Genomic DNA, 22,176 nt, shown 5'->3' with positions numbered 1-22,176 from the left:
CGCGTGGTAGCTACCCTCCGCCTACTGTTGGCAAGAATTGGTCATCAACCTTTATAAATCGACGCGATGAGATCCGATCACGCTTCTCGAAACGCTATGACTACCAGCGCGCACTAAATGAAGACCTAAAATCGCTACGAGCTTGGTTTGCGACCGTACAACGCGTGATTGATGAGAATGGTATCCAACCTGAGGATATTTACAACTTTGATGAGACAGGATTTGCAATGGGTCTTATATCTACGCAGAAAGTGGTCACACGAGCTGAATACTATGGTCGGCGATCAATACTACAGCCAGGAAATCGTGAATGGGTCACTGCTATTGAAACAATTTGTGCAGATGGCTATTCGCTACCGCCATGTGTGATTTTCAAAGGCAAAGTCGCTATTGCTGGTTGGTTTGATAATCTACCACGCGATTGGCGATTTGAAATATCTAATAATGGCTGGACTACCGATGAGATTGGCCTGCGCTGGCTAGAAAAGCTATTTATCCCATTAACGAATTCGCGTGTACGTGGTCGATTTCGGCTACTAATTCTTGATGGCCATGGTAGCCACCTTACCCCCTAATTTGACTGATTATGTGCAGAGAACAATATTATACCTCTGTGTATGCCTGCACATTCATCACATCTATTACAACCGCTAGATGTTGGCTGTTTTGCAGTGCTAAAGCGTGCATATAGTCGCTTTATAAGTGATCTTGCACGCAGGGGATATAATCATATCGATAAATTCGATTTCTTAGAAGACTACCAACGCGCGCGGCAAGAAGCCTTTCAATCAAGCACTATTCAGAATAGCTTCGCAGCTAGTGGCTTAGTGCCAATTGATGCAGAAAGAGTACTCTCAAAGCTTAATATCTCTCTACGAACACCTTCACCACCACGCAGCCGGCCAAGCAGCAGATCTAGTCAACTCACACCAAAAACACCTAGAACCGTTACTCAGCTATTCAAGCAAGCTTCTATGTTAAAGGACCTACTAAAGTGACGGTCAAATAGTCCTCCAAGCCCATCAAAAACTATCTTGGATCGAATTATCAAGGGCCACTACCTGTCACTACATAACACCGCATTACTTGCGCAAGATAATGCGAATCTACGCGCAGCGAATGAGAAGGTTGTCAAGAAGCGTAATCGGTCGCATAAACAGATACCCTGTGAAGAGGGTTTGACCGTCGAAGAGGGCCTACAGCTAGTTACGCAGCTAGATTTACCAGCAGAAGCACCTATGGTAGAATCACATACGCAGGGCGAATTGCGTATTCAGGCAGATAGGCCGGCTACTAGGGCCCCACCTAGGTGTAGTGGGTGTAGGGAGATTGGCCACAGGATTAATTCATGTAAAAATCGCTACATTTAGTTGAATTAATAGGCGTTGGTTGAGATAATGGATTTTGAAATTTTCTAATGGTGATGGGTGTCTCGGTCGGCCGGGTGTCTCGCTCAGGCGGGAATTACGTTAAGGCAAATACACGGGATGGAACAATCATGTTACGTGATGTATGAAAGATACTACGGCTGCTAAGAACAGCCACCCCACATCCCTGGCCGCAAATAGGAGATAGCCTAAATTAGAGGTCACTCCCGTGTTCTGCGGGGTTGGCAAGGTCGTCACCCAAGTGGCTTGCCGCTTGCTACCCTACACGTGATAGCGCTAGCTGATCGAGGCTCTCATCAGTGTGACTGCTGTGGCCACATCCCACGTATTACGTCTGCCAATCGCAAGTCAGAGGATCCAGATCTCTCAGCACGGGAACACCCGTTCTGTTGAACTCCCACCCACGTTCCCACGTCTCGCACCATCCTATAGATTTGCAGTGACGCAGCATCTCCTGCTTTATATTTAGCAGCAGAGCCTTCATCTCCTAGTTACAGACCATTTTTCACAAAGAAGGACGGTACCACCGCCCTTAACCACATCTACAGCATGTCGGATCCGCAAAACTACACGATCGGATGGGTTTGCGCCATCAGTACAGAGTCCGTTGCTGCCCAGGCCTTTTTCGATGAAAAACATGACCCTCCCGCAGAAGTCGCTCAAAATGACAATAACTCGTATGCCTTGGGCAGGATGGGTAATTATAATGTTGTCATCGCCGTTCTGCCGGATGGCGAATATGGCTTAGTCTCTGCTGCCTCTGTTGCAAAAGACATGCTACACACCTTTTCTAATATCCGAATCGGGTTAATGGTCGGCATCGGGGGCGGTGCGCCAAGTCAGCAGCACGACGTCCGCCTCGGCGACATTGTGGTCAGTAGCCCGCGCGATGGGAAGGGCGGCGTGGTCCAGTACGACTTCGGCAAGGCGATACAGGATCGCGCTTTTCTGGAGACGGGATTTTTAAATCAACCACCTACTGTGCTGCGGTCTGCAGTGTCTGGGCTTAGATCTGGATATGAGGCCGATGGTCATCGGCTTGAGAACGATATCAGAGAAGTTCTTCAAAAAAAGCCTCGGCTGCGGAAAAAGTACTCTCGCCCGCCTGCCGATAGCGATAGGCTATATATACCGGATCACTTGCATCAGGGCTCAAACGGATCCTGCCACCAAGTCTGCGGCGATGATCCATCAACACTGGTGTGGCGAAGCCCACGAGATGAGGAAGAGGATGACCCGGTGATCCACTACGGGTTAATCGCATCGGCAAACCAGCTGATGAAGGACGCGCAGGCTCGAGACAAAGTAGCAGCAGAGAAGGGCGTCTTATGTTTCGAGATGGAGGCAGCCGGGCTGATGAACCATTTTCCTTGCCTAGTTATACGTGGAATTTGCGATTATGCTGACACGCACAAGAACAAGCAATGGCAGGGGTTTGCGGCTATGGCGGCCGCAGCGTATGCAAAGGATCTATTACGCCATATCCCACCAAACAAGATCGAATCAGAGAGGAGAGTGAGCGAAGTCCTAGGCAATAGTCAGTGAACCAAATCCAATAGCGGCCGGCTATTCTGACATTACAAAGTGCAAAGAAATCTCCTTGATATGCAGCAAACATCGTATGGAATCAAGACGGATACTCATGCAATAAGGGCCCATAGACACGCTGCAAGCATTAAGCGCTGGCTTTCGCCTGCCGACCCTTCTACCAATGTCAATCATGCAAGGAAATCTCGGCACACTGGAACTGGAATATGGTTCCTTGATAGTGATTCCTTTACTGAGTGGAAGCTCGGTCTGCGTAAACATCTATGGCTTTATGGAATGCCAGGATGTGGCAAGACAGTACTCAGTGCTACCATCCTTGACCATATTGAGCAGATGAAAGACTCGGTAACGCTCACTTTCTTTTTCGACTTCACCGATATTCGAAAGCAGAAATTGGATGATATGCTACGCTCGCTTGTATTCCAGCTCTATAGCTCACAGCCGGGGTCTCAAAAAGACCTCGATAGCTTGTTTACATCCTATAATAATGGGCAAAGGCAACCAGACACTGATATCTTGTCTATATGTCTAAAAAGCATGATGCGGGCTTGCAAGAAGCTTTTTATTGTGCTAGACGCCTTGGATGAGTGCTCAGAGAGGAGTTTGCTGCTGGCATGGATGGGAGAATTTATCCCTGCTCTCTCGCACATTCAAATTATAGCAACAGGTCGGCCCGAAGAAGAAATTGAGCGTAATTTTCACGAATGGGTTGGGGAAGGAGCTTGCCTTCTTCTGAATAAGAAGTGTGTGGACGCCGACATTCGTTCCTATATCCGGGCCCAACTAGACCAGGGTGGACGTTTTAAAAGGTGGGCCGCATCTCCAGATATACTGAGGCAAATCAAGGATGCAATCGAAAGCAAAGCGGATGGAATGTAAGTCATGTATATCTCGCGGATCGGATGGGCTTAGGCAGATTTGACGCTCGTTATTTAGGTTCAGATGGGCAGCCTGTCAGCTAGATAGCCTCGAAGGCTGTCTGGACCTTAAGGAAATCGAGGCTACCCTTCACTCTCTGCCGGAGGACTTAAACGCAACATATGCCAGAATCCTTGAGAAGATCCCAGTAGGACGCAAGAAGAAGGCAATACGCTTGCTACAATTCCTGGTCTACTCAAAACGGCCGTTGACACTCGGTGAAGCTATTGACGTGGTAGCGATACGCCCCGATGACGGATTGTTTGAGGCAAGATATCGACTTCGACATCAACGGGATATCGTATCGTACTGTCCTGGCTTAGTGTCACTAGTGCAGGCCTCGGAACATAGCGGAGCAATGGAAGTACAACTGGCTCATTTCACAGTGAAGGAGTATCTTATGGGTTATGATGGGGCGGACTTCACTAAACCGGATCCTAAGGCTACTATTACGCTAACATGCCTAAGCTACCTGGGAAGCCTGCAAGCAGACAAGATACCTATCATGAAGATACCTGCTATAAGGACACGATTTCCATTGGCAAGGTATGCAGCAGAGACATGGATGGAGTATGCCAAGGGTGCCGAAAGTTCCAGATTCGTCGTGCAGGCGGCAACAGCGTTTCTTCGAGATGAGTTCAAGTTTAGTCTTTGGGCTAGATTGTTCAACCCTGAGGAGCCGTGGGATGACGACCCAGGTGAGCCTAAAGCACTTCCGCTTTATTTTGCATGCCTTCAGGGTCTGAAGGTGACTGCAGAAAATTTAGTTTCAAGTGGTGCAGATATAAATGCTAAGGGTGGAAAGTGTGGTACCGCGCTCCAGGCCGCTTCAGGAGAAGGCTACCAGGAGGTCATCAAGCTATTACTTTCTAAGGGGGCTAAAGTCAATGCTCAAGGGGGAGAGTATGGTACCGCGCTCCAAGCCGCCTCTTATGGAGGTCACCGGGAGATCATCAAGCTTTTGCTCTCTGAAGAGGCAGAGATCAACGTCGAGGGGGGGAAGTATGGCACCGCGCTTCAGGCTGCTTGCCACGGAGGTCATCTACCGGTCGTTGAGTTGCTGCTCGCCAATGGAGCGCATGTGAACGCCGAGGGTGGGTGGTATGGCAGTACGCTCCAGGCTGCTTCTCACGGAGGTCACCTACCGATCGTTGAGTTGCTGCTCGCCAATGGAGCGCATGTGAACGCCGAGGGTGGGTGTTATGGTACCGCAATCTATGCCGCCTCTCACGAAGGCCACCTAGATACTGTGGAGCTGCTGCTTGCTAGGGGGGGCTAATGTCAGCACCGACAGCAGCAAATATGGAACCGCCCTCATGGCCGCTCTAATTGAACACCACCAGGAGATTGTTCTGCTTTTACTCGAGAAGGAGGCCAATGTCAATCCGAACACTTGGCTGGAGGGAACCACGCTCAAGTTAGCTTCCGAGTTAGGCAGTATAGAGATCGTGGAGATGCTCCTCGCCAAGGGAGCCGATGCTGACGCTTGTATTGCTGAGGCCAGTGCTCTCACCGCCGCCTCTAAAAATGGTCATTTAGAGGTCGTCAAGCTGTTGATTGCCAAGGGAGCTGATATCAATGCCAAGGACGGGATGGATATCACGGCACTCCATGCTGCTTCAAGAGAAGGCCATCTGGATATCGCCGAGTTACTGCTTGACAGCGGGGCTAATGCCAACGCTGGTGATCGGCAATTTGGCGCCGCGCTTCACGCCGCTTCAAGGGGAGGCCACCTACGGATCGTCCAGCTGTTGCTCGCCAAAGCCACCGTTGCTAACTTTGCGAGTAGCAATCAAGGCATCGCACTCCCACAGTCTACATTAAAAGGCCACCTAGAGGTCGTTGAGCTGCTGATTGCCAACGGCGCAAATATCAACGCCAAGAATGGGATATGGGGCATCGCCCTCCAAGCCGCCTCCCGTGGAGGCCACCTGGGCATTGTCGAGCTATTTGTTACCAAAGGAGCCAATATCGACGCCGAAAGCAGAGGATATGGTCCTGCACTCCAGGCGGCGTCGCGGAAAGGCCATCTGGGAATTGTCAAGTTGCTACTGGACAACGGGGTAAATATCGAAGACAATGGTGACTATGGGACCGCTCTTCAAGCCGCCTCTCGCGGAGGTCACCTCGACATTGTCGAGCTGTTAATTGTGAAAGCGGCCAATGTGGACGTCGGGGGTGGGAAGTACGGAACTGCACTCTGGACTGCGTCAATACATGGCCACCTGGGGATTGTCGAGGTGCTACTCGACAACGGCGCAAATATCGACGAAGATGATGGTGGCCACGGGACCGCTCTCCAAGCCGCCTGTCACGCAGGCCACCAAGAGATCGTTGCGCTACTACTCACTCAAGGAGCTGATGTCAATGCCCAGCATGGCATATATGGCACCGCGCTCTACGCAGCTTCAGAAGAAGGCTACCTAGAGATCGTCGACTTGTTAATTGCCAAGGGGGCCGACCTCGGCGTCGACCTATACGCAGCTTCAAAAAATGGCCACCTGGAGATCGCCATGCTACTGGTTGACAAGGCTGCCGATGTAAAAGCCGAGGGCATGAAGTATGACACCGCTCTTGAAGCTGCCTCTCACGGAGGACACCTAGAGATTGTCAAACTGCTATTGGCCAAAGGCACAAATGTGGATGCCGCGGCCGGCAGATACGGCACCGCGCTCCAGACTGCTTCACGCCAAGGCCATTTAGAGGTTGTCGAGTTGCTGCTCGACAACGGCGCCAATGTGGATGCCGAGGCCGGCATATATGGCACCGCGCTCCAGGCTGGCTCAAGCAAAGGCCATTTGGAGATCGACTTGCTACTCAACAACGGCGCCAGTTTGCATGCTGAGGCCGGCAAGTATGGCACCACGCTCCAGGCTGCTTCACGCCAAGGCCATATGGAGATTGTCGAGTTGCTGCTCGACAACGGCGCCAATGGGGATGCTGAGGTCGGCAAGTATGGCACCGCGCTCCAGGCTGCTTCACGCCAAGGCCATTTGGAGGTTGTCGAGTTGCTGCTCGACAACGGCGCCAATGTGGATGCTGCGACCGGCATATATGGCACCGCGCTCCAGGCTGGCTCAAGCCAAGGCCATTTGGAGATTGTCGAGTTGCTGCTCGACAATGGCGCCAATGTGGATGCCGAGACCGGCATATATGGCACCGCGCTCCAGGCTGGCTCAAGCCAAGGCCATTTGGAGGTTGTCGAGTTGCTGCTCGACAACGGCGCCAATGTGGATGCCGAGGCCGGCATATATGGCACCGCGCTCCAGGCTGGCTCAAGCCAAGGCCATTTGGAGATTATCGAGTTGCTACTCGACAACGGCGCCAATGTGGATGCTGAGACCGGCATATATGGCACCGCGCTCCAGGCTGGCTCAAGCCAAGGCCATTTGGAGATTATTGAGTTGCTGCTCGACAACGGCGCCAATGTGGATGCCGAGGCCGGCATATATGGTACCGCGCTCCAGGCTGGCTCAAGCCAAGGCCAATTGAAGATTATCGAGTTGCTGCTCGACAATGGTGGGAATATCGAAGGTGGTGGTGGCCACGGGACCGCCCTTCAAGCCGCTTCTCGGGGGGGGCCACCTGGACACTGTCGAGCTCTTAATCATGCGCGGGGCCAGTGTGGATGCTGAGGCCGGCAAGTATGGCACTGCGCTCCAGGCTGCTTCACGCGAAGGCCATTTGGAGGTTGTCGAGTTGCTGCTCAACAACGGCGCCAATGTGGGTGCCGAGGCCGGCATATATGGCACCGCTCTCCAGGCTGCTTCACGCCAAGGCCAATTGAAGATTATCGAGTTGCTGCTCGACAATGGTGGGAATATCGAAGGTGGTGGTGGCCACGGGACCGCCCTTCAAGCCGCTTCTCGGGGGGGGCCACCTGGACACTGTCGAGCTCTTAATCATGCGCGGGGCCAGTGTGGATGCTGAGGCCGGCAAGTATGGCACTGCGCTCCAGGCTGCTTCACGCGAAGGCCATTTGGAGGTTGTCGAGTTGCTGCTCGACAACGGCGCCAATGTGGATGCCGAGGCCGGCATATATGGCACCGCACTTCAGGCTGCTTCAAGGAAAGGCCATTTGGAGGTTGTGGAGTTGCTGCTCGACAACGGAGCCAATGTGGATGCCGAGACCGGCATATATGGCACCGCACTTCAGGCTGCTTCAAGGAAAGGTCATATGGAGACTGTCGAGCTGTTAATTAACCACGGTAGTAACATAAATGCCGTGGGCGGCAAGCATGGCACCGCGCTGCAGGCTGCTTCAGAGGAGAATCACCTAGAGATCGTTGATCTGTTACTCGCCCAGGGGGCCGATTTTAACATTGAGGGCGGGAAATATCGCACCGCGCTCCAGGCAGCTTCAGAAGAAGGTCACTTCAGGGTTGTCGAGCGTCTGATTGCCAAAGGAGCTAGACATAACACTGAGGCTGGTCTTGACACTCTGGCAAGCATGCTCCGTCTTGCATTAGCCTATACGTGCCAGGGCCGGTGGGGGGATGCCGAACAGCTCCAGATACAGGTGGTGGAATCTCGGAGGACTAAGCTTGGCGAGGACCATCCCGATACGCTCTCGAGCATGCAGACTCTCGCGTTCACGTATCTGAGTCAGGGCCGCTGGAAGGAGTCTGAGCAGCTCCAGGTCTCAGTCATAGAATATCGAAAGACGAATCTTGGTAAGGACCATCTCGACACGCTCCAGAGCATGCATGATCTCGCGTTCACGTTCTGGAACCAGAACCGGTGTAAAGAGGCCGAGCAGGTCGGATTGCAGGTTGTAAGGTCTCGAAAGGAGATACTCGGCGAAGACCATCTGGACACGCTGCTGAGCATGCACAACCTCGCGTTAACGTATTGGAGTCAGGGCCGGTGGAAGGAGGCCGAGCAGCTCGGGCTACAAGTTGTAGAATCTCGAAAGGCGAAGCTGGGCGAAGACCATCCCCACACACTGCTGAGCATGCACAACCTCGCGTTAACGTATTCGAGCCAGTGTCGGTGGAAGGAGGCCGAGCAGCTCCAAGTGCCAGTCATGGAATCCCGAAGGACAAATCTCGGTGAGGACCATCTCGACACACTCCAGAGCATGCAGGCTCTCGCGTTGACGTTTTGGAACCAGGGCCGGTGGAAGGAGGCCGAGCACCTCCAGGTATGGGCCACGGAATCTCGAAAGACAAGTCTCGGTGAGGACCATCTCGACACGCTCCAGAGCATGGGTAACCTGGCGTTGACTTATTCGAGCCAGCGCCGTTGGAAAGAGGCCGAGAAACTTGGGTTGCAGGTTTTGGAGTCTACAAGAACGAAGCTCGGCGAAAAACATGTCGCCACACTGCAGAGCATGCATGATCTCGCGTTCACGTATCTGAGCCAAGGCCGCTGGAAGGAGTCTGAGCAGCTCCAGGTGCCAGTCATGGAATCTCGAACGACGAGGCTCGGCGAAGATCATGTCGCCACATTGCAAAGCATGCACAATCTCGCATTCACGTATTCTGGCCAGGGCCGGTGGAAGGAGGCCGAGCAGCTCGGGTTGCAGACTGTGCAGTCTGCAAGTAAGACGTTCGGCGAGGATCATCCCTACACGCTGGCAAGCATGCGCAACCTCGCATCGACATATTCAGGCCAGGGCCGATGGAAGGAGGCCGAACAGCTCGGGATACAAGCTGTGGAGTCTGCAAGTAAGAAGTTCGGCGAAGATCATGTCGACACGCTCCAGAGCATGCACAATCTCTCGCTGACGTATTCGAGCCAGGGCCGGTGGAAAGAGGCCGAGCAGCTGCAGGTGCACGTCATGGAGTGTATGAGGACCAAGCTCGGCGAAGATCATGTCGACACGCTCCAGAGCATGCACAATCTCTCGTTAACGTATTCGAGCCAAGGCCGGTGGAAAGAGGCCGAGCAGTTGCAGGTGCACGTCATGGAATCTCGAAAGACGAAGCTCGGCGAGGATGATCTTGACACGTTGTCAAGCATGCACAATCTCGCCTTCACATTCTGGAATCAGAGCCGGTGGAAGGAGGCCGAGCATCTCGGCATCCAGGTTGTGCAGTCTACAAGGAGGAAGCTCGGCAAGAACCATCCGCACACGCTCCAGAGCATGCACAATCTCTCTTTGATATATTCGAGCCAGGGCCGGTGGGAGGAGGCCGAGCAGCTCCAAGAGCGGGTCATGGATTGTACAAGGTCAAAGCTCAGTGAGAATCACGACGACAACCTGCCGAGTTTGCACAATCTCGCATCAACCTACACAAGCCTGAGCTGATGGCAGGAACCTGAGTATCTTCAAACGAAGGCGACAACATCTGCGAAGGCAATGTTCGGCAATTATCAGCCAAACAATTACAAAAGATACTTGGGGTATGGTATTCGGGCGTGTTTCAATCCTAAAACATTTCTAGAGCCGGGAACAGAGCTATGTACCGGATATGATTGCTTCGAAAGCCGATGCGATATCAGTTAATATTCAAGGCATTAATTCTCCACAACAATCTTTTTACCATAAATTCACTCATCGTGCCGTCAGCAAGTGTGTTCGGCATTAGGTAGTCGTGCCGGTTGGTTTTCGTTTTCAGTACCGCCACGGCATTATACAGAGACATGATCTTGGCCGTGTGGAACACGCCTGCAGTTTTTGCAAGGCCCTTCACTGGCTTGCCGAGCGAGACATTAACTCATCCTAGGGCAATCCTTTATTTTCTCGCTGCTGTAAAAAAAAGGCGCTGTTCAATTAAAGCTAATACAGCCGCCGATCCGTTTCTTTTCCGACCCAGGCCGATCCGATATATACCTCGAAAATACCTTTATTTATGCCTGGGGATCTTTTCTGACAGCCACGACACAAGACGAAGAATTCCACATGCTTCTCCATGCTCACACTGTAGATCGATACGTAGCGCTCAGTAGTCTCTAAAATACATACTGAATTTCTATAGACACCTGGGGGGTCATGAAGACTGTGATTCATACTTTATGCACTGCCCAGAGGCTGCACAACCAACCGTAACCTTCCTAGGCGTGATTAATAAATACGCAGGGGAGCTCAACAACGGTTCAACGCTATTTCACTACTACCTACAAGTCACAGTCTATAATAGTTCTACTCGAACCCAGCACACATTCCCAATCACTCCTTATTTCAAAAATGGTCCTCGACGGGCAAAACTTCCATTATTGGCGCCACAAACCCAGATATTCGTTACAGGAAGTATATTCGGCACTATCAAAGAAAACCAACAACTGGCCATACTAACTCATGATATACGCTTCCTACCGACCATATCGCCGCCTATGCCATTAAGTCCTACTTCAGCAAAGGGTAGACGAAGACGAACCAATCGTTGGTCCTAACGAGCTGGCACCAGCATGCCGTCCAGCTCATCTCAGTTCCGTGACACAACCTCAGCCATTCCGTACCAAGATGAGCCTACTCACACTCCCAACGACCCAATAACCCCTAGCCATACAGAACTTGCAATCTTGGAAGATGATGAAACTCCCATAACGTGGTCAGATACGGATGATATTGAACACACTCCCACTCTGAAACGACTTTCACAAAGAAGGCGAGGCAAAAGCTTACCATAATATAACACATATATCGTCTATTTCTGGTCTTAACAATTCCCTGATATTAGATTACAAACTATGGACTCTAAGCCACCCGAGCGAAGCGAGGGTTAACAGCTAGTATATAATATATATGTTGCTCTTAAACATACCACATGCTTGTGATCTGCTTTTATTAAGTGTAACAGTGCATATGAATCCTGTTACTTGAATTATTTCCACTATATTGATATGCCTACCTGATAGGTTTGCGACCAATATCACTAACATCCTTGAAACGCCGCTTAAAAAGAATTTTGTATATCCAGGGCTGTTCCAAATGGTTCACTGTACTTGTATGTATATATTTGGATCTGTCTTGCTTCTGTAGTTGAGATACACTGTATATTACTTTCAATTGCGAGGGGTCAGGATGAATGAAATACACTCCTGTACAATAGTTTCGCAATTGCGATAAATTGTTTAAAAGCGGTGCTTCATCTATTCAGCCGTCAATGTATCACATTGATTAGAATTCTAACTCTTCTTAGACCCGAAGAATTAGTACATTAGTAACACCAATGGTTATTGAGAAGAGACCTATTTATAAATAGTCTTCGTGGTCTGCTATAAAATCTTTTCGCCGCTAGTGTTATTGCAGTTTGAAGCGGCTACCCAGTACTGCGATGGCAATCGATATAGCCACATGCTGCTTGGTCTAATATTTTAAGGCCCACGGCCTACGAGCTGATACTCAATGCCTCGTAGGATTTAGAGAAGATGGCGATATGCGTTGGCTATGGGAATTGTGTCCCTGCTTATCGATTCAGTTGAGTGGTAAATTTGTGGTACAGTCAGCGTCGAAGAATGAGAATTTCTATACAAGCGAGGATTGTAATAGAGCAAGCGAGTCTCTCCGATGTTCATCTAACGAGATTGCATAACTCGTACCGGGAGCTGCTCGGAATCCATCCACTGGCCTTGGCTCATTCGAGCCAAGGCGAGGTTGTGCATGCTCTGCAGGGTGTCGAAATTGTCTTCCCCGAGTATCTTCTTTCGAGACTCTACAACCTGCGAGCCGAGCTGTTGCGCCTCTTCCAACCGGCTCTGGTTCCAGAATGTGAACGCAAGATTGTGCATGCTCGACAGGGTGTCCGGATGGTACTCGCCGAGCTTCGTCCTTCTAGATTCCATGACCTGTACCTGGAGTTGCTCGGCCTTATCCCACTGTTGCTTGCTCGAATATGTCGATGCGAGGTTGTGCATGCTCTGCAGCGTGTTGAGATGGTCCTCGCCGAGGACCTTCTTTCGGGATTCCACAACCTGCAACCCGAGCTGCTCGGCCTCTTTCCACCGGCCCTGGTTCCAGAATGTGAGCGCAAGATTGTGCATGCTTGTCAGCGTGGAGAGGTGGTCCTCGCCGAGTTTCTTCTTTCGAAACTCAACAACCTGCAACCCAAGCTTTGCAGCCTCTTTCCATCGGCGATGACTCAAATACGTGAACGCAAGGTTGTGCATGCTTGTCAGCGTGGAGAGATGGTCCTCGCCGAGTTTCTTCTTTCGAAACTCAACAACCTGCAACCCAAGCTTTGCGGCCTCTTTCCATCGGCGCTGGCTCAAATACGTGAACGCGAGATGGTGCATGCTCGACAACGTGTCAACGTGGTCATCACCCAGCTTCCTCTTTCGAGATTCCATGACCTCCACCTGCAGGCGCTCGGCCTCCTTCCACCGGCACTGGCTCGAATACGTTAACGCGAGGTTGTGCATGCTCAGCAGTGTGTGGGGATGGTCTTCGCCCAGCTTCGCCTTTCGAGATTCTACAACTTGTAGCCCGAGCTGCTCGGCCTCCTTCCACCGGCACTGGCTCGAATAAGTCGAGGCGAGATTCGCCATGCTTGTCAGCGTGTCCAGATGCTCGTCACCGAGCTTCGCCTTTCGAGATTCCACAACCTGCAGCCCGAGCTGCTCGGCCTCCTTCCACCGGCCCTGGCTCCAAAACGTTAATGCGAGGTTGTGCATGCTCTGCAGCGTGTTGGGATGGTCTACGCCCAGCTTCGCCTTTCGAGATTCCACAACCTGCAGCCCGAGCTGCTCGGCCTCCTTCCACCGGCACTGGTTCCAAAACGTCAACGCGAGTTCGTGCATGCTTGACACCGTGTCCAAATGTTCGTCACCGAGCTTCGCCTTTCGAGATTCTACAACCTGCGATCCGAGCTGCTCGGCCTCCTTCCAACGGCCCTGGCTCGAATATGTGTACGCGAGGTTGTGCATGCTCTGCAGCGTGTGGGGATGGTCTTCGCCCAGCTTCGCTTTTCGAGATTCCACAACCCGCAGCCCGAGCTCCTCGGCCTCCGTCCATCGGCCCTGACTCCAAAATGCCAACGCGAGGTTGTGCATGCTCAGCAGCGTATCCAAATGCTGGTCACCGAGCTTCGCCTTTCGAGATTCCACAACCTGCAGCCCGAGCTGCTCGGCCTCCTTCCACCGGCACTGGTTCCAAAACGTCAACGCGAGTTCGTGCATGCTTGACACCGTGTCCAAATGTTCGTCACCGAGCTTCGCCTTTCGAGATTCTACAACCTGCGATCCGAGCTGCTCGGCCTCCTTCCACCGGCACTGGCTCGAATAAGTCGAGGCGAGATTCGCCATGCTTGTCAGCGTGTCCAGATGCTCGTCACCGAGCTTCGCCTTTCGAGATTCCACAACCTGCAGCCCGAGCTGCTCGGCCTCCTTCCATCGGCCCTGACTCCAAAATGCCAACGCGAGGTTGTGCATGCTCAGCAGCGTATCCAAATGCTCGTCACCGAGCTTCGCCTTTCGAGATTCTACAACCTGCGATCCGAGCTGCTCGGCCTCCTTCCACCGGCACTGGCTCGAATAAGTCGAGGCGAGATTCGCCATGCTTGTCAGCGTGTCCAGATGCTCGTCACCGAGCTTCGCCTTTCGAGATTCCACAACCTGCAGCCCGAGCTGCTCGGCCTCCTTCCACCGGCCCTGGTTCCAAAACGTCAACGCGAGTTCGTGCATGCTTGACACCATGTCCAAATGTTCGTCACCGAGCTTCGCCTTTCGAGATGCTACAACCTGCGATCCGAGCTGCTCGGCCTCCTTCCAACGGCCCTGGCTGGAATATGTGTACGCGAGGTTGTGCATGCTCTGCAGCGTGTTGGGATGGTCTTCGCCCAGCTTCGCTTTTCGAGATTCCACAACCCGCAGCCCGAGCTCCTCGGCCTCCGTCCATCGGCCCTGACTCCAAAATGCCAACGCGAGGTTGTGCATGCTCAGCAGCGTATCCAAATGCTGGTCACCGAGCTTCGCCTTTCGAGATTCCACAACCTGCAGCCCGAGCTGCTCGGCCTCCTTCCACCGGCCCTGGTTCCAAAACGTCAACGCGAGTTCGTGCATGCTTGACACCGTGTCCAAATGTTCGTCACCGAGCTTCGCCTTTCGAGATGCTACAACCTGCGATCCGAGCTGCTCGGCCTCCTTCCAACGGCCCTGGCTGGAATATGTGTACGCGAGGTTGTGCATGCTCTGCAGCGTGTTGGGATGGTCTTCGCCCAGCTTCGCTTTTCGAGATTCCACAACCCGCAGCCCGAGCTCCTCGGCCTCCGTCCATCGGCCCTGACTCCAAAATGCCAACGCGAGGTTGTGCATGCTCAGCAGCGTATCCAAATGCTGGTCACCGAGCTTCGCCTTTCGAGATTCCACAACCTGCAGCCCGAGCTGCTCGGCCTCCTTCCACCGGCCCTGGTTCCAAAACGTCAACGCGAGTTCGTGCATGCTTGACACCGTGTCCAAATGTTCGTCACCGAGCTTCGCCTTTCGAGATGCTACAACCTGCGATCCGAGCTGCTCGGCCTCCTTCCAACGGCCCTGGCTGGAATATGTGTACGCGAGGTTGTGCATGCTCTGCAGCGTGTTGGGATGGTCTTCGCCCAGCTTCGCTTTTCGAGATTCCACAACCCGCAGCCCGAGCTCCTCGGCCTCCGTCCATCGGCCCTGACTCCAAAATGCCAACGCGAGGTTGTGCATGCTCAGCAGCGTATCCAAATGCTGGTCACCGAGCTTCGCCTTTCGAGATTCCACAACCTGCAGCCCGAGCTGCTCGGCCTCCTTCCACCGGCCCTGGTTCCAAAACGTCAACGCGAGTTCGTGCATGCTTGACACCGTGTCCAAATGTTCGTCACCGAGCTTCGCCTTTCGAGATGCTACAACCTGCGATCCGAGCTGCTCGGCCTCCTTCCACCGGCCCTGGCTCGAATATGTGTACGCGAGGTTGTGCATGCTCTGCAGCGTGTGGGGATGGTCTTCGCCCAGCTTCGCTTTTCGGGATTCTACAACCTGCAGCCCGAGCTGCTCGGCCTCCTTCCACCGGCCCTGGTTCCAAAACGTCAACGCGAGTTCGTGCATGCTTGACAGCGTGTCCACATGCTCGTCACCGAGCCTCGCCTTTCGAGATTTCACAACCTGCAACCCAAGCTGCTCGGCCTCCTCCCACCGGCCCTGGCTCGAATATGTCAACGCAAGATTGTGCATGCTCAACAGTGTGTCGAGATGGTCCTCCCCCAGCTTCGACTTTCGAATCTCCATGACCCGCATCTGGAGCTGCTCGGCCTCCTTCCACTGGCCCTGGTTGCAAAACATGAACGCGATCTTAGCCATGCTTGTCAGTGTGCTGAGGTTGAGATTGTCCTCGACGAACAATTTAGCCCCTTTGGCAATCGGCTCCTCAAAAACCTTTTCCTTGCCGTCTTTGGAAACGAAGTGCAACTTGGTGGTAGGATTGGCCCCTTTCTGTAACAGCAAGTCAACAATCTCTAGGTAGCCTTCGCTAGAAGCAGCCTGGAGCGCGGTACCACACTTTCCACCCTTAGCATCTATATCTGCACCACTTGAAACTAAATTCTCTGCAGTCACCTTCAGACCTTGAAGGCATGCAAAATAAAGCGGAAGTGCTTTAGGCTCACCTGGGTCGTCATCCCACGGTTCCTCAGGGTTGAACAATCTAGCCCAAAGCCGAAACTTGAACTCATCTCGAAGAAACGCCGTGGCCGCCTGCACGACGAATCTGGAACTTTCGGCACCCTTGGCATACTCCATCCATGTCTCTGCTGCATACCTTGCCAATGGAAATCGTGTCCTTATAACAGGTATCTTCATGATAGGTATCTTGTCTGCTTGCAGGCTTCCCAGGTAGCTTAGGCATGTTAGCGTAATGGTGGCCTTAGGATCCGGTTTAGTAAAGTCCGCCCCATTATAGCCCATAAGGTACTCCTTCACTGAGAAATGAGCCAGTTGTACTTCCATTGCTCCGCTCTGTTCCGAGGTCTGCACTAGTGACACTAAGCCAGGACAGTACGATACGATATCCCATTGATGTTGAAGTCGATACTTCGCCTCAAAGAGGCCGTCATCGGGGCATATCGCTACCACGTCAATAGCTTCACCGAGTGTCAACGGCCGTTTTGAGTAGACCAGGAATTGTAGCAAGCGTATTGCCTTCTTCTTGCGTCCTACTGGGATCTTCTCAAGGATTCTGGCATATGTTGCGTTTAAGTCCTCCGGCAGAGAGTGAAGGGTAACCTCAAGTTCCTCAAGGTCTAGACAGCCTTTCAGACTATCTAGCTGACAGACTGCCCATCTGAACCTAAATAACGAGCGTCAAATCTGCCTAAGCCCATCCGATCCGCGAGATATACATGACTTACATTCCATCCGCTTTGCTTTCGATTGCATCCTTGATTTGCCTCAGTATATCTGGAGATGCGGCCCACCTTTTAAAACGTCCACCCTGGTCTAGTTGGGCCCGGACATAGGAACGAATGTCGGCGTCCACACACTTCTTATTCAGAAGAAGGCAAGCTCCTTCCCCAACCCATTCGTGAAAATTACGCTCAATTTCTTCTTCGGGCCGACCTGTTGCTATAATTTGAATGTGCGAGAGAGCAGGGATAAATTCTCCCATCCATGCCAGCAGCAAACTCCTCTCTGAGCACTCATCCAAGGCGTCTAGCACAATAAAAAGCTTCTTGCAAGCCCGCATCATGCTTTTTAGACATATAGACAAGATATCAGTGTCTGGTTGCCTTTGCCCATTATTATAGGATGTAAACAAGCTATCGAGGTCTTTTTGAGACCCCGGCTGTGAGCTATAGAGCTGGAATACAAGCGAGCGTAGCATATCATCCAATTTCTGCTTTCGAATATCGGTGAAGTCGAAAAAGAAAGTGAGCGTTACCGAGTCTTTCATCTGCTCAATATGGTCAAGGATGGTAGCACTGAGTACTGTCTTGCCACATCCTGGCATTCCATAAAGCCATAGATGTTTACGCAGACCGAGCTTCCACTCAGTAAAGGAATCACTATCAAGGAACCATATTCCAGTTCCAGTGTGCCGAGATTTCCTTGCATGATTGACATTGGTAGAAGGGTCGGCAGGCGAAAGCCAGCGCTTAATGCTTGCAGCGTGTCTATGGGCCCTTATTGCATGAGTATCCGTCTTGATTCCATACGATGTTTGCTGCATATCAAGGAGATTTCTTTGCACTTTGTAATGTCAGAATAGCCGGCCGCTATTGGATTTGGTTCACTGACTATTGCCTAGGACTTCGCTCACTCTCCTCTCTGATTCGATCTTGTTTGGTGGGATATGGCGTAATAGATCCTTTGCATACGCTGCGGCCGCCATAGCCGCAAACCCCTGCCATTGCTTGTTCTTGTGCGTGTCAGCATAATCGCAAATTCCACGTATAACTAGGCAAGGAAAATGGTTCATCAGCCCGGCTGCCTCCATCTCGAAACATAAGACGCCCTTCTCTGCTGCTACTTTGTCTCGAGCCTGCGCGTCCTTCATCAGCTGGTTTGCCGATGCGATTAACCCGTAGTGGATCACCGGGTCATCCTCTTCCTCATCTCGTGGGCTTCGCCACACCAGTGTTGATGGATCATCGCCGCAGACTTGGTGGCAGGATCCGTTTGAGCCCTGATGCAAGTGATCCGGTATATATAGCCTATCGCTATCGGCAGGCGGGCGAGAGTACTTTTTCCGCAGCCGAGGCTTTTTTTGAAGAACTTCTCTGATATCGTTCTCAAGCCGATGACCATCGGCCTCATATCCAGATCTAAGCCCAGACACTGCAGACCGCAGCACAGTAGGTGGTTGATTTAAAAATCCCGTCTCCAGAAAAGCGCGATCCTGTATCGCCTTGCCGAAGTCGTACTGGACCACGCCGCCCTTCCCATCGCGCGGGCTACTGACCACAATGTCGCCGAGGCGGACGTCGTGCTGCTGACTTGGCGCACCGCCCCCGATGCCGACCATTAACCCGATTCGGATATTAGAAAAGGTGTGTAGCATGTCTTTTGCAACAGAGGCAGCAGAGACTAAGCCATATTCGCCATCCGGCAGAACGGCGATGACAACATTATAATTACCCATCCTGCCCAAGGCATACGAGTTATTGTCATTTTGAGCGACTTCTGCGGGAGGGTCATGTTTTTCATCGAAAAAGGCCTGGGCAGCAACGGACTCTGTACTGATGGCGCAAACCCATCCGATCGTGTAGTTTTGCGGATCCGACATGCTGTAGATGTGGTTAAGGGCGGTGGTACCGTCCTTCTTTGTGAAAAATGGTCTGTAACTAGGAGATGAAGGCTCTGCTGCTAAATATAAAGCAGGAGATGCTGCGTCACTGCAAATCTATAGGATGGTGCGAGACGTGGGAACGTGGGTGGGAGTTCAACAGAACGGGTGTTCCCGTGCTGAGAGACTCTGGCAGATCCTGAGCTGACTTGCAATTGGCAAAGTAATACGTGGGATGTGGCCACAGCAGTCACACTGATGAGAGCCTCGATCAGCTAGCGCTATCACGTGTAGGGTAGCAAGCGGCAAGCCACTTGGGTGACGACCTTGCCAACCCCGCAGAACACAGGAGTGACCTCTAGGTGCATAACTTAGGTGCCGAGCCGATAATGTGCAATGGTGGGTTGGGTACTCGTCTTCATGGCCTGCTGTATGAGATTCTCATGATTCGCAGTGATCTCCGTGTCTTGCATGGAGAAGCAATATCGAACTCTGGCGCTAATGCGATGGTTGAAACTCCAACCTCGCTTAGGCCAGCTTGCAAATCGTCCCTGGGTGTTACTTCAAGACTGTAAAATATCGGACAACGCTCGTTCTGAAGACATCTCTTCTTAAATGTCTTTGGAACTGTCAAATTTAGGGTACAAGTGCATCTGAATCCTGCAATATTAGGTTCATAAGTCTTGAACAACACCAACTATTCCTTCTCTGAAGTCACAGCTCCCCCGCCTCAGTACTGCCGGTATTGCCCATATGTAACGTACAGAACTCAACGAGTCGTCTTTCACAGTGGTTCTCCAGGTTCTGGTACAGCTCATATAGAAGTCGTCCTCAGCCGGTCGTCGAAAATGAAGCCACAATTCATGTATTAGGCCCTCAGTATATATGGAGTAACATGAACGGCGATCGCACGACCCGGGTGATTCTCAGTTAGATCTCATCCCTTCCATTACACACTCACCCTTCTCACCCTTGGTCGCACGACCGCAGAGCAGCGACCGGTTGTTTCCCCACCAGGCTAGACCAAATGATTGGCCCGCATGGCCATTCGGCGTATGGCTAAAACACAGCAGGTAGTGCGGTGGGTGCCGCCCGGGTGAGAATGGGGTGAGCGCCGCTTTAGCGTCGCGCGACTCGGGTGATTAGGGTGAGTGCGCAATAGATAGGGTGAGAATGGGGTGAGAGCGGGTGAGAATCACTAACGTCGCGCAACTACCGCACGGACCCTCTCTCACCTGGGCTTAGATGCAGCTTTATTGGTTCACCTTGATCAGGCTGAAAGTGTGCTCTCTTGGCACTTGCAGATCCCATTGAATCCTAACCCAGGATTGGCCAAATGAACGGCAAGGCTGACTTCAGTGCCACCTTTGTACTGTGTATTTCTTGTCCCAGTTACGTGGAACCTGCACGGCGTGACTATAATCCGCAGGGTGACAAATCCACATCACGTGGTAACAACTGCGTCGCACATCTTCGACAGCCTGTTTTGAAGAGCTAGTTTACGGGTAGTACGTCTAGGTCGATCACGGTTAATCAGATATCAGAACAATAAAAGACCGTATAGACTCGGAATTTTGTCCATAGTACATTTTTAGTCTAGCGGTATTATACCTCATATATATGCGACATCAGACTAGCGCAAGAGTAGAAGAGTCACGAAATACACTGGCAACTACTCAATACCTGCTCGCAACTTACTCTTACCACGTGATCCTTCAACTGCATTCCTCTCCTGGTAAAAAAAATCATGTCTTGAGCCTATCCGGACCTCTCAGCCTCCCATGACAACTGGAATTGCTCCACCAGGGAGCGTTCTTGAGACACCTCTCACACCACCACCTACAGAAGAAAAGCCGTTGCTAAGAAGTGCTCAAAGCGTGGTGAACCTTTTGCAACCTATCTTACGAGTTATCGTCCACAGCCATGGTCGGAGCGTCGACTCAGACCGGTCCATTATAGATAAGCGTTGAGTATGTTGGAGGTTGATGAATCTCTTCGAAATAACGCAGAAGACAAAATACTGTGTGTGTTCCTAGGTCCAGGTATCTTGACGCGGCCTACTGAAATAGGTGCCCATGGGTACAACTACGATCCTCCAGTAACCTGAGTGCTAAGGATTTAATATTAGAAAGCAGTCGCATTTACCAGAGCAGTCTGTACTAACAATTCTAGATCCTGTCACAACCCGCATTTGGACTCTGGAATGACACCTTCTCAAAGGATGCGTCCGTCTCCCGTCTGGTGTAAGTCTATTTTCCTGTTTTCCATGATGTGGTCCGCTATCTGGATTCTTGAGGCTGCCGGTGCCCTAGGAACCCAGACCTCAACATCTTGTGATGAAGAAAACGCCGAGGTGAAGTCAATATCTTCTGTTGAGTTTATCTGAAAATAATTGACTAACTAAATATGCTTCCATAGCATGCGCACGGCCTCGGGAAAGGGTCGCTCAAGTACGGAATCCCCGCAGATGGGTATCTTTTAACTCTATTTCATTTCTATGGTATTTTTTCGAAATTTATTTCAAAGACGAGAATCGAGTATAAAAGCCTTGCCAGCTCTTCGGCAGAAGACTTTATGTCCTGCTGATTGAATGATACCATCAAAATTGTCATTCCTTCCATTTTTTAAAACAACTACGTTGAGTAAACTTGCCCAACTCGAGCCCAGCGTGGAAGCTTTTCCACCTCATATCGCAACTTTCCTTGAAAGATTTTATACTCTATTAGATGGGTAATCATCCGAGGCTGCAAAGGAATGGAGTGAAATATTCCACCAGAATAAGGAATTCATTGCTGCGGATGAAACGCAAAAGAGTCGCAAAGGTAAGCTAGTAGAGCCTCTCCCACACAGTAAATCAGGATATGAATGTGCAAATCTGAACTTTCTGCAGATATCGCTCCTTATCGCGAGGCATTTTGGGAGGCTTTTCCTGGCCTGAAACATAATCCGAAGAGGTTGTATGCGACACCTGACTCATGGCTTAAAATCACGATCAAGACAGAATTCACGACGGAAAGGGCAGATAGTCCGCCTATGTTATCTCATGCAGTGGCTGAGTTTAATCTGTCGCAGGCCAACAAAAATATTAGTATTGAGCGACTTGAGCTCTTCATGGCGAGTCAATCATAATAACAGTTGCTTTCTTGAAATTGCTTTCTGGAAACAAGGACTGAGAGACAGTATTCGATAGAAAAAAGC

At 51.5% G+C, this 22,176-nt stretch overlaps 5 protein-coding genes across 5 annotated transcripts; 4 read left to right on the top strand and 1 right to left on the bottom strand.

The window, feature by feature from the left end:
• Window positions 1-1,937: 1,937 nt before the first annotated feature.
• Window positions 1,938-2,933, top strand: N7533_011021 (uncharacterized protein; the record flags this gene model as incomplete). The annotated part of the gene is made up of 1 exon (XM_057107671.1): window positions 1,938-2,933. The coding sequence occupies one exon, from the start codon at window positions 1,938-1,940 to the stop codon at window positions 2,931-2,933; it is 996 nt and encodes a 331-aa protein (XP_056955049.1).
• Window positions 2,934-2,993: 60 nt separating this feature from the next.
• On the top strand, window positions 2,994-5,133 carry N7533_011020 (ankyrin repeat domain-containing protein; the record flags this gene model as incomplete). The annotated part of the gene is made up of 2 exons (XM_057107670.1): window positions 2,994-3,811; window positions 3,903-5,133. 2 exons carry the CDS (start codon window positions 2,994-2,996, stop codon window positions 5,131-5,133), a joined length of 2,049 nt encoding a protein of 682 aa, XP_056955048.1.
• A 37-nt stretch (window positions 5,134-5,170) lies between these two features.
• Window positions 5,171-7,489, top strand: N7533_011019 (ankyrin repeat domain-containing protein; the record flags this gene model as incomplete). The annotated part of the gene is made up of 1 exon (XM_057107669.1): window positions 5,171-7,489. The coding sequence occupies one exon, from the start codon at window positions 5,171-5,173 to the stop codon at window positions 7,487-7,489; it is 2,319 nt and encodes a 772-aa protein (XP_056955047.1).
• Window positions 7,490-7,758: 269 nt separating this feature from the next.
• Window positions 7,759-8,323, top strand: N7533_011018 (ankyrin repeat domain-containing protein; the record flags this gene model as incomplete). Its single annotated transcript, XM_057107668.1, has 2 exons — window positions 7,759-8,245; window positions 8,304-8,323. The coding sequence occupies 2 exons, from the start codon at window positions 7,759-7,761 to the stop codon at window positions 8,321-8,323; spliced, it is 507 nt and encodes a 168-aa protein (XP_056955046.1).
• A 3,994-nt stretch (window positions 8,324-12,317) lies between these two features.
• Window positions 12,318-18,978, bottom strand: N7533_011017 (uncharacterized protein; the record flags this gene model as incomplete). The annotated part of the gene is made up of 3 exons (XM_057107667.1): window positions 12,318-17,043; window positions 17,105-17,942; window positions 17,991-18,978. The coding sequence occupies 3 exons, from the start codon at window positions 18,976-18,978 to the stop codon at window positions 12,318-12,320; spliced, it is 6,552 nt and encodes a 2,183-aa protein (XP_056955045.1).
• Window positions 18,979-22,176: the final 3,198 nt, after the last annotated feature.

The sequence above is a fragment of the Penicillium manginii genome (genome assembly GCF_028828005.1).
Source record: "Penicillium manginii strain IBT 31320 chromosome Unknown utg000008l:1.0-3226943.0:1.0-3228205.0, whole genome shotgun sequence".
In the NCBI taxonomy this organism is placed as follows: domain Eukaryota; kingdom Fungi; phylum Ascomycota; class Eurotiomycetes; order Eurotiales; family Aspergillaceae; genus Penicillium; species Penicillium manginii.
The sequence above is the reverse complement of the archived record's forward strand: the minus strand, read 5'-3'. Positions and strand labels throughout refer to the sequence as shown.